Raw genomic sequence first — 12,729 nt, 5'->3', positions numbered from 1 at the left:
ATTCTAACATGCAACCTTCTGAAACAGAGGCAGATGCTTACGCATCTCCATGCACAACGCCCTACGAAACCTACCTGAAGGTAACAGCGTTGACTGTTGCCCCTAGTGGCCGGTTTCCACGTCATCTCCCCACATCCTCAGACATGGATGGATGTCGAATTCTGTCTTTTATCATGGCTGATCTGACTGGTTTATTAACTCCTTCATACGCAGACAAACGCATACAGAAAGGCACCCACATGTGGACACACACACACACAACAGGCTCTTCCTGACATAATAAGGTCGGGGTCCAATCCATCAAGGGGATACATTTCAATTTGATTCATGAATTGGACATTTGCTTTATTTTCTCGGAAAAGAGGAAAACAAGTTCAATTGACTCCAGCCATGATCACCTTGTCGCTGTAGCTTCATTCACCTCAGGAAATAGGGGATTTAACATTCTACAAACACGTCATACAACAATTAGCCTGCTACGCACTAGCTCAGCACCGGGATTAGAACTATAGTTTTGTTTAATGTCAAGTCAAACAGCCGTTACATAGACAATGCCATCTACTACAGCTGTCTTTAGCAACCTCTGCAATGTGTTGAGAAAAAGTCCTGGCGTTTCATGCAGCTGCGTCGATGCGGCTCTACAGAGAGGAAGAGGCTAAACGAGAGGTTTCATTATCACCAAAATCCGACCAAAATGATCCCAATGCGTTTCTATGGGGTTATTTTGGAACTAAACTTGTCGCCTGCCTTCGCACCTTTGGGAAGACTCCCGTTGTTAGGGTGGAGACATACATGTAAGCATTTCGTCATTGTATACAGATCTCTGCTCTCCACAAACCCAGCCAGTTGCCAGCCACACAAACAGCCTTCCCTCCCGCTCCCAGGTGTCCCGCATGGTATTCAAATCAGACCAGCTGACACTGCTAAACTGCATTTGCCTTTTAATCGGGATTGGAATGATTTTAGTTGTCTATTTCAAATAGTTTGTGTTGAGCTAGTTTATGGCCATTTCCAATTGACACCCCTGTTTAATATTAATCTCATACAGAAGTCCATACCTGGATAGGTACTGTACTTGCTGTGATGTGCTGTGTAATAACACATGTATAAGGTGTGAGTAGACTGGAGAGAGGTGGGTTGACCGAAACGTGTTAAATCACCTCCCGAACAGTTTATCATAAGAACACATACTGTATGGTTAATCAGAGACGTTAATTAAGACAGCTGTAGCAGTATATTAAAATAGTGATAAATTGGGTTATAAAAACACCCATGCCTCTTCCTCCACTCCTTGCTCCACTACTGTTACCTAGTACAGCACATCAACCCCTCTCTGTGGAATTGGTTTAGAGCGAACTTTATACCTCTCTGTCTTTATCACTTTTTATTTAGCTCTATTGGTCTTTATCGCTCATTGTGTGGGATATATTGCCTCTTGTAAACTGAAACTGAAACTATTACCCAAATTTGTACAACACAAAGGGAAGCAGGGAGAGAGTGAGAACACAAGTGGAAAATGAGAGGGAGAAGTGATAGCTCTGATCTATAATCTCTATTCATCTGATTTTCTATCAACACACATCTATTTGAATCTCTTTCAATCTGGAATTGTCTCTGTTGTTCTGTGTTCTGGAACTGGGATCACTCGAAACACATAAAGGTAAGCCTCAACAGATAAGCTACATAAAAAATGACAAATAAAGAATGTTTTCTGTATTTGAACTGAACCTTCAAATGATTCAGTGTCTAGATCTGACTATAGGACTGCAATTCCCTCATTGAGATATGTATTTATTGTGTATATATGAATGAATGCTCTTTAATTACCTGCTACTTTTATTTCTTATTCTTATCCATATTTTTTTAAACTGCACTGTTGGTTAGGGGTTCGTAAGTGAGCATTTCACTGTAAGGTCTATTCGGTGCATGTGATTAATGCAATTTGATTTGATATGATTTGAATCAGTGATAGTCTCCAGACGTAATATGTGGTATGAGAATGTAGTCATGGAGATGATGTATGTATTGTGGGTCGTTTTCACTACTCTGAAGTGCACGGGTAACATCAGGGCACCATTTAATAGTTCATGGGTTTTACTGGACTATAATTCTTCTTTCCTTCAATCTAATTCTAATATAAAGATGGTCCTCTTCCTTTCCACTTTATACAATGCAAAGCAAAGCAAAGCAAAGAGGGTTTCTCTTAAAGGGACACTTTGGGATTTTGGCAATGAGGTCCTTTATCTACTTCCCCAGAGTCAGATGGACTTGTGAATTAATTGAACATTTGCTTTTCAAAATTATTTTTTAACAGATTTCATATGGCAGGTAGCCTAGCGGGTAGAGAGCCGAGCAAGTTAGAGGAAGTTAGGTCGTTTTACAAGCCAGTGCTAACTAGCCTTAGTGCAGTGCAACGACTGGAATTCTATGGGTGTTATTGCACTAACGCTAGTTAGCACTGGCTTGTGAAACTACTGTACTTCCTTCATACTGGACACAGATACATACAAATAGTGTCCACAATTTAATCTGAGTCTGGCAAGTAGATTAAGGGCTCATTGCAAAAATCTCGAAGTATTCCTTTAAGTAGATTAGCCATTTTATTTGATTAACGATAGTCATATTCCCAGTCTTCCCCCCATGCAGGCATGCACTGGCCAATCGTAGGACTTGCTCACCTGTAGTTGACTTGAGGACCAGAAGATCAGGCTTTCCATTATGTAGTAATGTAAGAATGTGTCTTTGATTGCTATGCCAACATTGTACAATATTAAACAATGAAAAGATAAACAACGTGTTTGACTCTACCTTATAAACTTAAATCGGGTGCTGGATCCTGGTATATTATCCACAGAACAGAAATAGGACAGCACTCCAGTAAATAAACTGACATTGACATACAGTATGAGCCCTTCTTCAGCGTGCAAGGCAATGGCAATCAATGTCACAACAAGAAGACCTCACAGGTAAGCATAATTCTAAATACACAGTCAGTATTGGCCAAATCAAGAGATCCCAGCAGAGAGAGCTGTGGGGGAAACATGACAATCTAAGAAAGATACATGGTATCACGGCTCAGGCTAAGACTCAGATGCAGACACAGGAGGCGGATAGTACGAGTATCCGAGGTTATTATAGTACAGGGGCAGGCAAAACGTCCTAATCCAGAGTCAGGAAGGATCAGGACAGGCAGAAAGGTCAGAACTGGAAAGACTAGGAAAAACCAAAACTAGAGCACAGGAAACATGGGAACACGCTGGTAGGACTTGATGGGACAAGACAAACTGGCAAAGCCATCCCCTCTGCCCGAGCCGATAGCGGGGAGCAGGGGTCCGGTGGCGATCCACCTGTCGCCGATACCTGGATGTGGTCTTCAAAAGCATGGCCGGGCTCTCTTCTAGGGACGGTGACAGTGGCGGACAAACATCTGGGCGGAGGGTATGCTGACTTCTTCCTCTTGCTCGGTGAAGAGCGAGGGCTGGTATCCAAAGGAACACTCAAAGGACGAGAGACCAGTGGCCGAGCAGGGAAAGGTGTTACGGACGTATTCCACCCACACGAGTTGCTGGCTCCAGGTGGTGGGGTTGGCGGAGACGAGGCAGCAAAGAGATGTCTCTAGGTCCTGATTGGCTCGCTCCGACTGGCTGTTAAATTGGGTGTGAAAACCAGAGGACAGGCTGGCCGACGACCCAATGAGGGTGCAGAATGTCTTCCAGAACGAGAACTGAGGACCACAATCAGAGACCATGTCGACCGGAAGTCCATGGATCCAGAAGATGTGCTACACCATGAGCTGAGCCGTCTCCTTGGCTGGGGGTAACTTGGTAAGGGGAATAAAATGGGCTGCTTTAGAAAACCTATCCACCACCGTCAGTATCGTGGTGTTGCCATCTGATGGAGGAAGACCAGTAACAAAGTCCAGGGATATATGGGACCAGGGGCAGTGAGGAACAGGGAGTGGTTGAAGAAGGCCAGCCGTAACTTGCCGCAGAGTCTAATTTTGTGCACACACAGTGCAGGCGGCGACGAATGCGGAGACATCAGAAACCATGGAAGGCCACTAAAAGCATTGTCAGATGAAAGCCAGAGTCCAACGGGAGCCTGGATGGCAGGTCAGTCTCAAGGAATGTGCCCATTCTAGGACTGGTGCAACGGGCAGAGCCTGGGACAAACATCCGGTTAGCCGGACCCCTCCCCCCTTACGAACCAGGCTTCCCATGGTGGCTCCTTGGGAGGAGACAGCATTGCGGAGCTGATCCGAGTCTGCTGGGTCAGTCATGGCCAGTTTGTACTATCACGGCTCAGGATAAGACCCAGATGCAGACAGTACGAGTATCAGAGTTTATTATAGTACAGGCAAAAGGTAAGTCAAGGAAGGAAAAGGGTCGTAATCCAAATCAGAGTCAGGCAGAAAGGTCAGAACAGTGGGCAGGATCAGGGACAGGACAGGCAGAAAGGTCAGAACAGTGGGCAGGATCAGGGACAGGACAGGCAGAAAGGTCAGAACAGTGGGCAGGATCAGGGACAGGACAGGCAGAAAGGTCAGAACAGTGGGCAGGATCAGGGACAGGACAGGCAGAAAGGTCAGAACAGTGGGCAGGATCAGGGACAGGACAGGCAGAAAGGTCAGAACAGTGGGCAGGATCAGGGACAGGACAGGCAGAAAGGTCAGAACAGTGGGCAGGATCAGGGAAAGGACAGGCAGAAAGGTCAGAACTGGGAAGACTAGGAAAACAAAAACTAGAGCACAGGAAACACGGGAACACGCTGAAAGGACTTGACAGGACAAGACGAACTGGCAACAGACAAACAGAAAACGCAGGTATGTATACACAGAGGATAATGGGGGAGATGGGAAACACCTGGTGCGGTCTGGAGACAAGCACAAAGACAGGTGAAACAGATCAGGGTGTGACACACAGACACATAATACAATTACATTATGATGTCATTACCAAAGTGTTTGGCCTATTGATAACACTACAAACAACAAGAAAAATAACATTCCTCATTAAGGCCTACTGGGGCAAGAATGCACAAGTGGTCTATCCAATATGTCTCTCTGTGGAGAAGTAATTTATCCCCATCTCCTCCCCTACAAGGCCTTCACCAATTCAATGCCCATATAACACAAGGCACTTAGTTCATGATTATGGCTGTTGAAATGTCTGGCAACCTTTCAAGAAGTTGTGAAAATGACAAAAGGGACAGGTGTTTACTGATTATTTTTATGTTATATCTCTCATACTAAGTCATGGTGCTGTTATGTCTGTTCCTCAGATGCAACAGTTGGGAGGGGAGGAGAGTCTGGTCCCTCAGCCTCGTGGGAGTCTACCCAAAGCCGGTGCGATAGGATTGGCTATCATGGTGATGACGGCCATCTTGGTTTTGGAGCCTGAGAGCTTCTTCAGACACGTTGCAGCAGCGATACTCATCCTGACTGTGGGGCCCTCGCTGCATGGAGTGTTTCTTCTCATAGAGGAATGTCTTCATCATGCAACTACCCGGTGAGGGAACTTAACTTCCATACTCATAGTCATACTCACACCCACAAAACATGGTAGCTGAATAAATAGATCAATATTTACATATTACCTGCCTCCCTCTCTACCTCTCCCTCTCTCCTTTTCTCACCCCTCTATCTACCCAGGTACCGTGGTGGGAGGCTGGGTCAGATGGTGACAGCCTGTGTAGGTGTGTATACTCTCCTGGGTGTGGGGTTGGCAGCGCTGCTGTTTGGCCTGACTGAGCCACAGCCCTGGAGAGACCAGTGGAGCATGGTGGTCTTGGCCTGTGGCCTCTACCCTCTACTCAGAACCCTGGGAGTACTGGTGAGATAACAAGAGCCTGATCTGGAACTCTCACACACAATATGAACCAACACAGAACCCTGTGTGTCTCCAGCAGGGTTGGGGTGAATTCCATCTAAATTCCATTAAATTCAGGATGTTCCCTGAAGTTCCAATTCCAGTTATTTTGAATGCTTTACAATGAGGACAATTTGGAATTCTGCATCGACTGGAATTGAAATGAAATTGAACCCAACCCTGGTCTCAAGGATGGTTTTAATCATCAGTCTGGTGTGGGTCTCCAAACCCTCTCCTTTAAGCCACTAATAACATAGTTTAGCTTCCTGAAGCCAATTATACTGAACGATACTGTAGCTTACATGCTGCTGTAAAATGCTGACTGTGTGTTAGTGTGATTCTTGTTAGCTCACAAGAGTTGTGGTTTTGATTGCTCATCATGGTTGTGGTTTCAGTAAATCCCAGTAAATATTTTTATACCAGATTCCCTGCATGTCTGTCTGTGATGTCTGTCTGTGAGTAATTCTGCATGTCTGCCTGTGAGTAATTCTGGTTATATCCCAGTTGATGTTTCTCTCTCCCATATCCAGGGTCCGTCTGAAGTGGAAGTGTCAGAGATTTGTGAGGAGAGGAAGATGAACGTGGCTCATGGCCTGGCTTGGTCTTTCCACCTGGGCTACCTCAACCTGGTGTTGCCTCGTGAGGAGCTCACACACACAAAGAAAATCATAACCTCTGGATTTGATGCTGATTAATCACAACGAACAGTCGGAGAGAAGGCTGTACTTATTTTGACAGGAGCATTTATTAAGCTTTTTTCTGTAACGTAACAAATACTGTATCATGTCAGCTGTGTGTATTTGTTTATCTGTATTTTTGTGGTAGGGTTGGAGGGTTCAATAGCAGAATTCCGTGCCTCACACACGGCAGGTCCGTTTGAGACCAGGGGTTCCAGAAAGCTCCTCATCCTCCTCCCTCTCAACGCCAACATCGCTCAGAAGCTGGAGGATGAAGACACCAACATCCGTTTCTATGACAACCTCCCCAACACAGAGATCAACAGAGCAGGGGTCAGGGGGCGTGTCTACAAGCACAGTGTCTACAGCCTATTGGACGAGAACAGACAGGTAGGTAGGGATTACCTTACAGTCAGTCACCTTCTCAAACACTATCCCAAAGTGAAATGCATTACACTGGCACCACCACGTGGTCAAACAGTGAATCAACAGTGAGTGGTTAAGAACCTCTGGAAAATTCAAAAATAATGTGGGAAAGCCCAACACGTGCACAACGTGGCCAAATGTGTGCACAATCTATAAACCCATTTGCAGATTTTTTTGGGTTGTTGCACTGAATTGCCTAATCCCAGCATTCCCTGTTTGTGTGTGTGTGTGTGTGTGTCAAATCAAATGTTATTTGTCACATGTACCGAATGCAACAGGTGTAGTAGATCTTACAGTGAAATGCTTACTTACAAGCCATTATTTGTTTATTTTTTTAAAGTATTTACTAAAAAGAAACTGAAGCAATATATATATTTTTTTAACAAATAAAAAAAATTAAGGAGCAACAATAAAATAACAGTAGCGAGGCTATATACAGGGGGTACCGGTACAGAGTCAATGTATGTGGGCATCAGTTAGTCGAGGTAATTGAGGTAATATGTACATGTAGGTAGAGGTAAAGTGACTATGCATGGATAATAAACAGAGAGTAGCAGCAGTGTAAAAATGGGGGTGGGAGGACAATGCAAAAAGTCTGGGTAGCCATTTGATTAGCTACAGTGCCTTGCCCCCTGCCTTGCCCCCTTGAACTTTGCGACCTTTTGCCACATTTCAGGCTTCAAACATAAAGATATAAAACTGTATTTTTTTTGTGAAGAATCAACAACAAGTGGGACACAATCATGAAGTGGAACGACATTTATTGGATATTTCAAACTTTTTTAACAAATCAAACACTGAAAAATTGGGCGTGCAAAATTATTCAGCCCCCTTAAGTTAATACTTTGTAGCGCCACCTTTTGCTGCGATTACAACTGTAAGTCGCTTGGGGTATGTCTCTATCAGTTTTGCACATCGAGAGACTGAAATGTTTTCCCATTCCTCCTTGCAAAACAGCTCGAGCTCAGTGAGGTTGGATGGGGAGCATTTGTGAACAGCAGTTTTCAGTTCTTTCCACAGATTCTCGATTGGATTCAGGTCTGGACTTTGACTTGGCCATTCTAACACCTGGATATGTTTATTTTTGAACCATTCCATTGTAGATTTTGCTTTATGTTTTGAATCATTGTCTTGTTGGAAGACAAATCTCCGTCAGTCTCAGGTCTTTTGCAGACTCCATCAGGTTTCTCCCAGAATGGTCCTGTATTTGGCTCCATCCATCTTCCCATCAATTTTAACCATCTTCCCTGTCCCTGCTGAAGAAAAGCAGGCCCAAACCATGATGCTGCCACCACCATGTTTGACAGTGGGGATGGTGTGTTCAGCTGTGTTGCTTTTACGCCAAACATAACGTTTTGCATTGTTGCCAAAAAGTTCAATTTTGGTTTCATCTGACCAGAGCACCTTCTTCCACATGTTTGGTGTGTCTCCCAGGTGGCTTGTGGCAAACTTTAACCGACACTTTTTATGGATATCTTTAAGAAATTGCTTTCTTCTTGCCACTCTTCCATAAAGGCCAGATTTGTGCAATATACGACTGATTGTTGTCCTATGGACAGAGTCTCCCACCTCAGCTGTAGATCTCTGCAGTTCATCCAGAGTGATCATGGGCCTCTTGGCTGCATCTCTGATCAGTCTTCTCCTTGTATGAGCTGAAAGTTTAGAGGGACGGCCAGGTCTTGGTAGATTTGCAGTGGTCTGATACTCCTTTCATTTCAATATTGTCGCTTGCACAGTGCTCCTTGGGATGTTTAAAGCTTGGGAAATCTTTTTGTATCCAAATCCGGCTTTAAACTTCTTCACAACAGTATCTCGGACCTGCCTGGTGTGTTCCTTGTTCTTCATGATGCTCTCTGCGCTTTTAACGGACCTCTGAGACTATCACAGTGCAGGTGCATTTATACAGAGACTTGATTACACACAGGTGGATTGTATTTATCATCAGTAGTCATTTAGGTCAACATTGGATCATTCAGAGATCCTCACTGAACTTCTGGAGAGAGTTTGCTGCACTGAAAGTAAAGGGGCTGAATAATTTTGCACGCCCAATTTTTCAGTTTTTGATTTGTTAAAAAAGTTTGAAATATCCAATAAATGTCGTTCCACTTCATGATTGTGTCCCACTTGTTGTTGATTCTTCACAAAAAAATACAGTTTTATATCTTTATGTTTGAAGCCTGAAATGTGGCAAAAGGTCGCAAAGTTCAAGGGGGCCGAATACTTTCGCAAGGCACTGTATTCGAGAGACTTTTGGCTTGAGGGTAGAAGCTGTTAAGAAGTTTTTGGAACTAGACTTGGCGCTCCGGTACCGCTTGCCGTGCGGTAGCAGAGAGAACAGTCTATGACTGGGATGGCTGGCGTCTTTGGCAATTTTTGGGTCCTTCCTCTGATACTGCCTGGTATAGAGGTCCTGGATGGCATGAAGCTTGTTCACAGTGATGTACTGGGCCATACGCACTACTCTCTGTAGTGCCTTGCGGTCGGAGGCCGAGCTGTTGCCATAGCAGATGATGATGCAACCAGTCAGGATGGTCTCGATGGTGCAACTGTGTAACTTTTTGAGGATCTGAGGACCCATGCCAAATCTTTTCAGTCTTCTGACGAGGAATAGGCGTTGTCGTGCTATCTTTACGACTGTCTCGGTGTGTTTCTGGGAGAGGCTGTTATCCTGGCACCACACTGCCAGATCTCTGATGTCCTCCCTATAGGCTGTATCATTGTTGTCGGTGATCAGGCCTACCACTGTTGTGTCGTCGGAAAACTTAATGATGGTGTAAGAGTCGTGCTTGGCCATGCAGTCATGTGTGAACAGGGAGTACAGGAGGGGACTGAGCATGCACCCCTGAGGAGGCTCCGTGTTGAGGATCAGCGTGGCAGATGTGTTACCACCTGAGGGAGGCCCGTCAGGAAGTCCAGGATCCAGTTGCAGAGGGAGGTGTTTAGTCCCTGGGTCCTTAGCTTAGCGATGAGCTTTGAGGGAACTATGGTGTTGAACGCTGAGCTGTAGTCAATGAATAGCATTCTCACGTACGAGTTCCTTTACTTCAGGTGGGAAAGGGCAGTGTGGAGTGCAACAGAGATTGCATCATCTGTGGATCTGTTGGAGTGTTACGCAAATTGGAGTGAGTCTAGGGTTTCTGGGATAATGGTGTTGATGTGAGCCATGACCAGCCTTTCAAAGCACTTCATGGCTACAGGTGTGAGTGCTACGGGTACATAGTCATTCAGGCTGGTTACCTTGGGGTTCTTGGGCACAGGGATGAGGGTGGTCTGCTTGAAACATGTTGCTATTCCAGACTCGGTCAGGGACAGGTTGAAAATGTCAGTGAAGACACTTGCCAGTTGGTCAGCGCATGCTCAGAGTACACGTCCTGGTAATCCGCCTGGCCCTGCAGCCTTGTGAATGTTGACCTGTTTAAAGGTCTTACTCACATTGGCTACGGAGAGCATGATCACAAAGTCGTCTGGAACTGATGCTGTCGCTGATGCTCTCATGCATTTTTCAGTGTTGCTTGCCTCGAACCAGCATAGAAGTAAATTAGCTCATCTGGTAGGCTTGTGTCACTGGGCAGCTCACAGCTGTGCTTCCCTTTGTAGTCTGTAATAGTTTGCAAGCCCTGCCACATCCGACGAGTACAATTTATTCTTAGTCCTGTATTGATGCTTTGCCTGTTTGATGGTTTGTCAGAAGGCATAACAGGATTTCTTATAAGCGTCCGGTTAAAAATCCCGCTTCTTGAAAGCAGCAGCTTTACACTTTAGCTCAGTGTGGATGTTGCCTGTAATCCATGGCTTCTGGTTGGGGTATGTAAGTACAGTCACTGACGTCATTGACGTCATCAATGCACTTATTGATGAAGCCAATGATTGATGTGGTGTAGTCCTCAATACCATCGGCAGAATCCTGAAACATATTCCAGTCTGTGCTAGCAAAACAGTCCTGTAGCTTAGCATCTGCGTCATCTGACCACTTCCTTATTGACCAAGTCACTGGTACTTCCTGGTTTAGTTTTAGCTTGTAAGCAGGAATCAGGAGGATAGAGTTATGGTCTGTTTGTTATGTGTGTGTTTGTCTGTAGGCCCATCACTGTGTTGTGGAGTATGCCACCCCTCTGCTGACACTGTATAAGATGTCTCAGGAGAGTAGTGCAGGGTTTGGGGAGAGGGACAGGAGAGAGCAGGTGCTTCTGTTCTACAGGACTCTACAGGACATACTGGACCGCTCACTGGAGTGCAGGAACCGCTACCGACTCATCCTGCTCAACGGTTAGATGTCTGTCTTTCAGTCCGTTTGTCCGTCTGTCCGTGTGTCTCTCTGTCTGTCCGTCCGTCCTTCTCTCTTTCTCACTCTCATAATATAAGATTGAATGTCCTCCTATGTGCCTAATATTACGACCTATGGACCCTATGTAATTTCTACTTCTTGTAGATGAGCATGAGGATGACCCTCACTTCCTGTCCAAGGCCATTCTGAAGAACCTGGATCAGCAGGAGAAAGAAGAGTTCTATGTTCTCCCTGTCAACCCTCAGCCTGAGGTGGACCACCCACTCATCCCTCCCGCCACGATCCACATAGATGACATGCACCAAATTGAGCCAATGAGCAGTGTACCATCACTCATGATCAGTCATGACATGCCGCATACACTCAGGGAACCAGACATCCTTTCTCCATATGGTGGGACAGGTCTAAGGAGATAAACACTCACTTACATTTTAGTAGATGCTCTTATCCAGAGCAATTTACAGGAGAAATTAGGGTTAACTGCCTTGCTCAAGGGCACATTGACAGACGGTCAAATCTTTGTTAGTTTACTATGTTTGTTTATTTACTATAGTTAAACACTGGATGTTCGGGTTCTCAATGCAAAAAAAATTATATTATTATACAACAGAATTAGTTTTAAGGAAAATGAAAACAGTAGAAATACAATATATCCTGAACTGCTTAACTGAATATGAATGCTAGGTAATACATGTCAAGGAATTTAGGTTGCTACTGGTGTGTAGCTGTTTTTTTTAGCAGGATAATGTTAATTGTGTAATACAGTCCTATATTGGCTGTAACATTTAGTGTTGTTTATCTGTGATCAATTTGTGTGTCATGTATGCATAACTGATGTAGGCATATAATAACAACCCCGCTTATTCCTTACATTGTCTGCATGTTGTTCTATACTCTCCTAAGCTCTGTAATTTATCTGTCCGTACTGTGTGTACGTGGTTTGCACAGACGGAATGTGCATGCTTGAACCACGGTGTGAAGTAAACAGAGATAGAGAGAGAGAGAGATTCCATCTTTGCATGCCTGGCCGGGGCTAGGGAGTGAGCTGAGAGCTGAGCCTGGGCTGATCATTCAGAGGAGAACAGAACCTGAGCCACAAGTTATCAGGCATGTTATCTAGCTACAGTCAGTACCATATAAATATAATGAATTGAATGGGCTTGGACGCTCTAACCCTGGCAATTTGACTGGTAAACTCATGGGTAGACTCACAATGGCTGCCTGGTATTGAGATGTGATAATTTTCATGGTATTTTGGAATGTTCTATCAACTGATGCTGGATTGCCATGGTAATGTATAATGTTCATTAAAATAATGCTAACTGATGTGGCACATGCAATGGAATGTATTTCCTGTAATGCTAGTTGAATTGACTCAACAAATCACATCACAGATTGAAGGGTACACTTCTTGCTTTTACTTCCTGGCATGGGTCTAGGTCGAAAACATACAGGATAAGACAACAAGGTCATA

General features: G+C 44.7%; 1 protein-coding gene across 1 annotated transcript; it reads left to right on the top strand.

Annotated features, from left to right (window-relative positions):
- Window positions 1-1,456: 1,456 nt before the first annotated feature.
- LOC110487764 (stimulator of interferon genes protein-like) lies at window positions 1,457-11,759 on the top strand. Its single transcript, XM_021559672.3, has 7 exons — window positions 1,457-1,660; window positions 5,281-5,507; window positions 5,651-5,831; window positions 6,398-6,506; window positions 6,693-6,934; window positions 11,050-11,236; window positions 11,400-11,759. The coding sequence occupies exons 2-7, from the start codon at window positions 5,281-5,283 to the stop codon at window positions 11,669-11,671; spliced, it is 1,218 nt and encodes a 405-aa protein (XP_021415347.3). The 5' UTR covers window positions 1,457-1,660; the 3' UTR covers window positions 11,672-11,759.
- Window positions 11,760-12,729: the final 970 nt, after the last annotated feature.

The sequence above is a fragment of the Oncorhynchus mykiss genome, chromosome 14 (assembly GCF_057628025.1).
Source record: "Oncorhynchus mykiss isolate SJ-2025 chromosome 14, ASM5762802v1, whole genome shotgun sequence".
Taxonomy (NCBI): Eukaryota; Metazoa; Chordata; class Actinopteri; order Salmoniformes; family Salmonidae; genus Oncorhynchus; species Oncorhynchus mykiss.
Note: the sequence above shows the minus strand (reverse complement) of the source record. Positions and strands in the feature narration are given on the sequence as shown.

Bases quoted from the DNA above. Each gene is read 5' to 3' on its own strand.
- LOC110487764 (XM_021559672.3), top strand. From the start codon at position 5,281: ATGCAACAGTTGGGAGGGGAGGAGAGTCTGGTCCCTCAGCCTCGTGGG. The intron at 6,507-6,692 runs GTGAGGAGCTCA...TTTTTGTGGTAG, and splicing joins CCTCAACCTGGTGTTGCCTC to GGTTGGAGGGTTCAATAGCA. The intron at 6,935-11,049 runs GTAGGTAGGGAT...GTTTGTCTGTAG, and splicing joins TATTGGACGAGAACAGACAG to GCCCATCACTGTGTTGTGGA.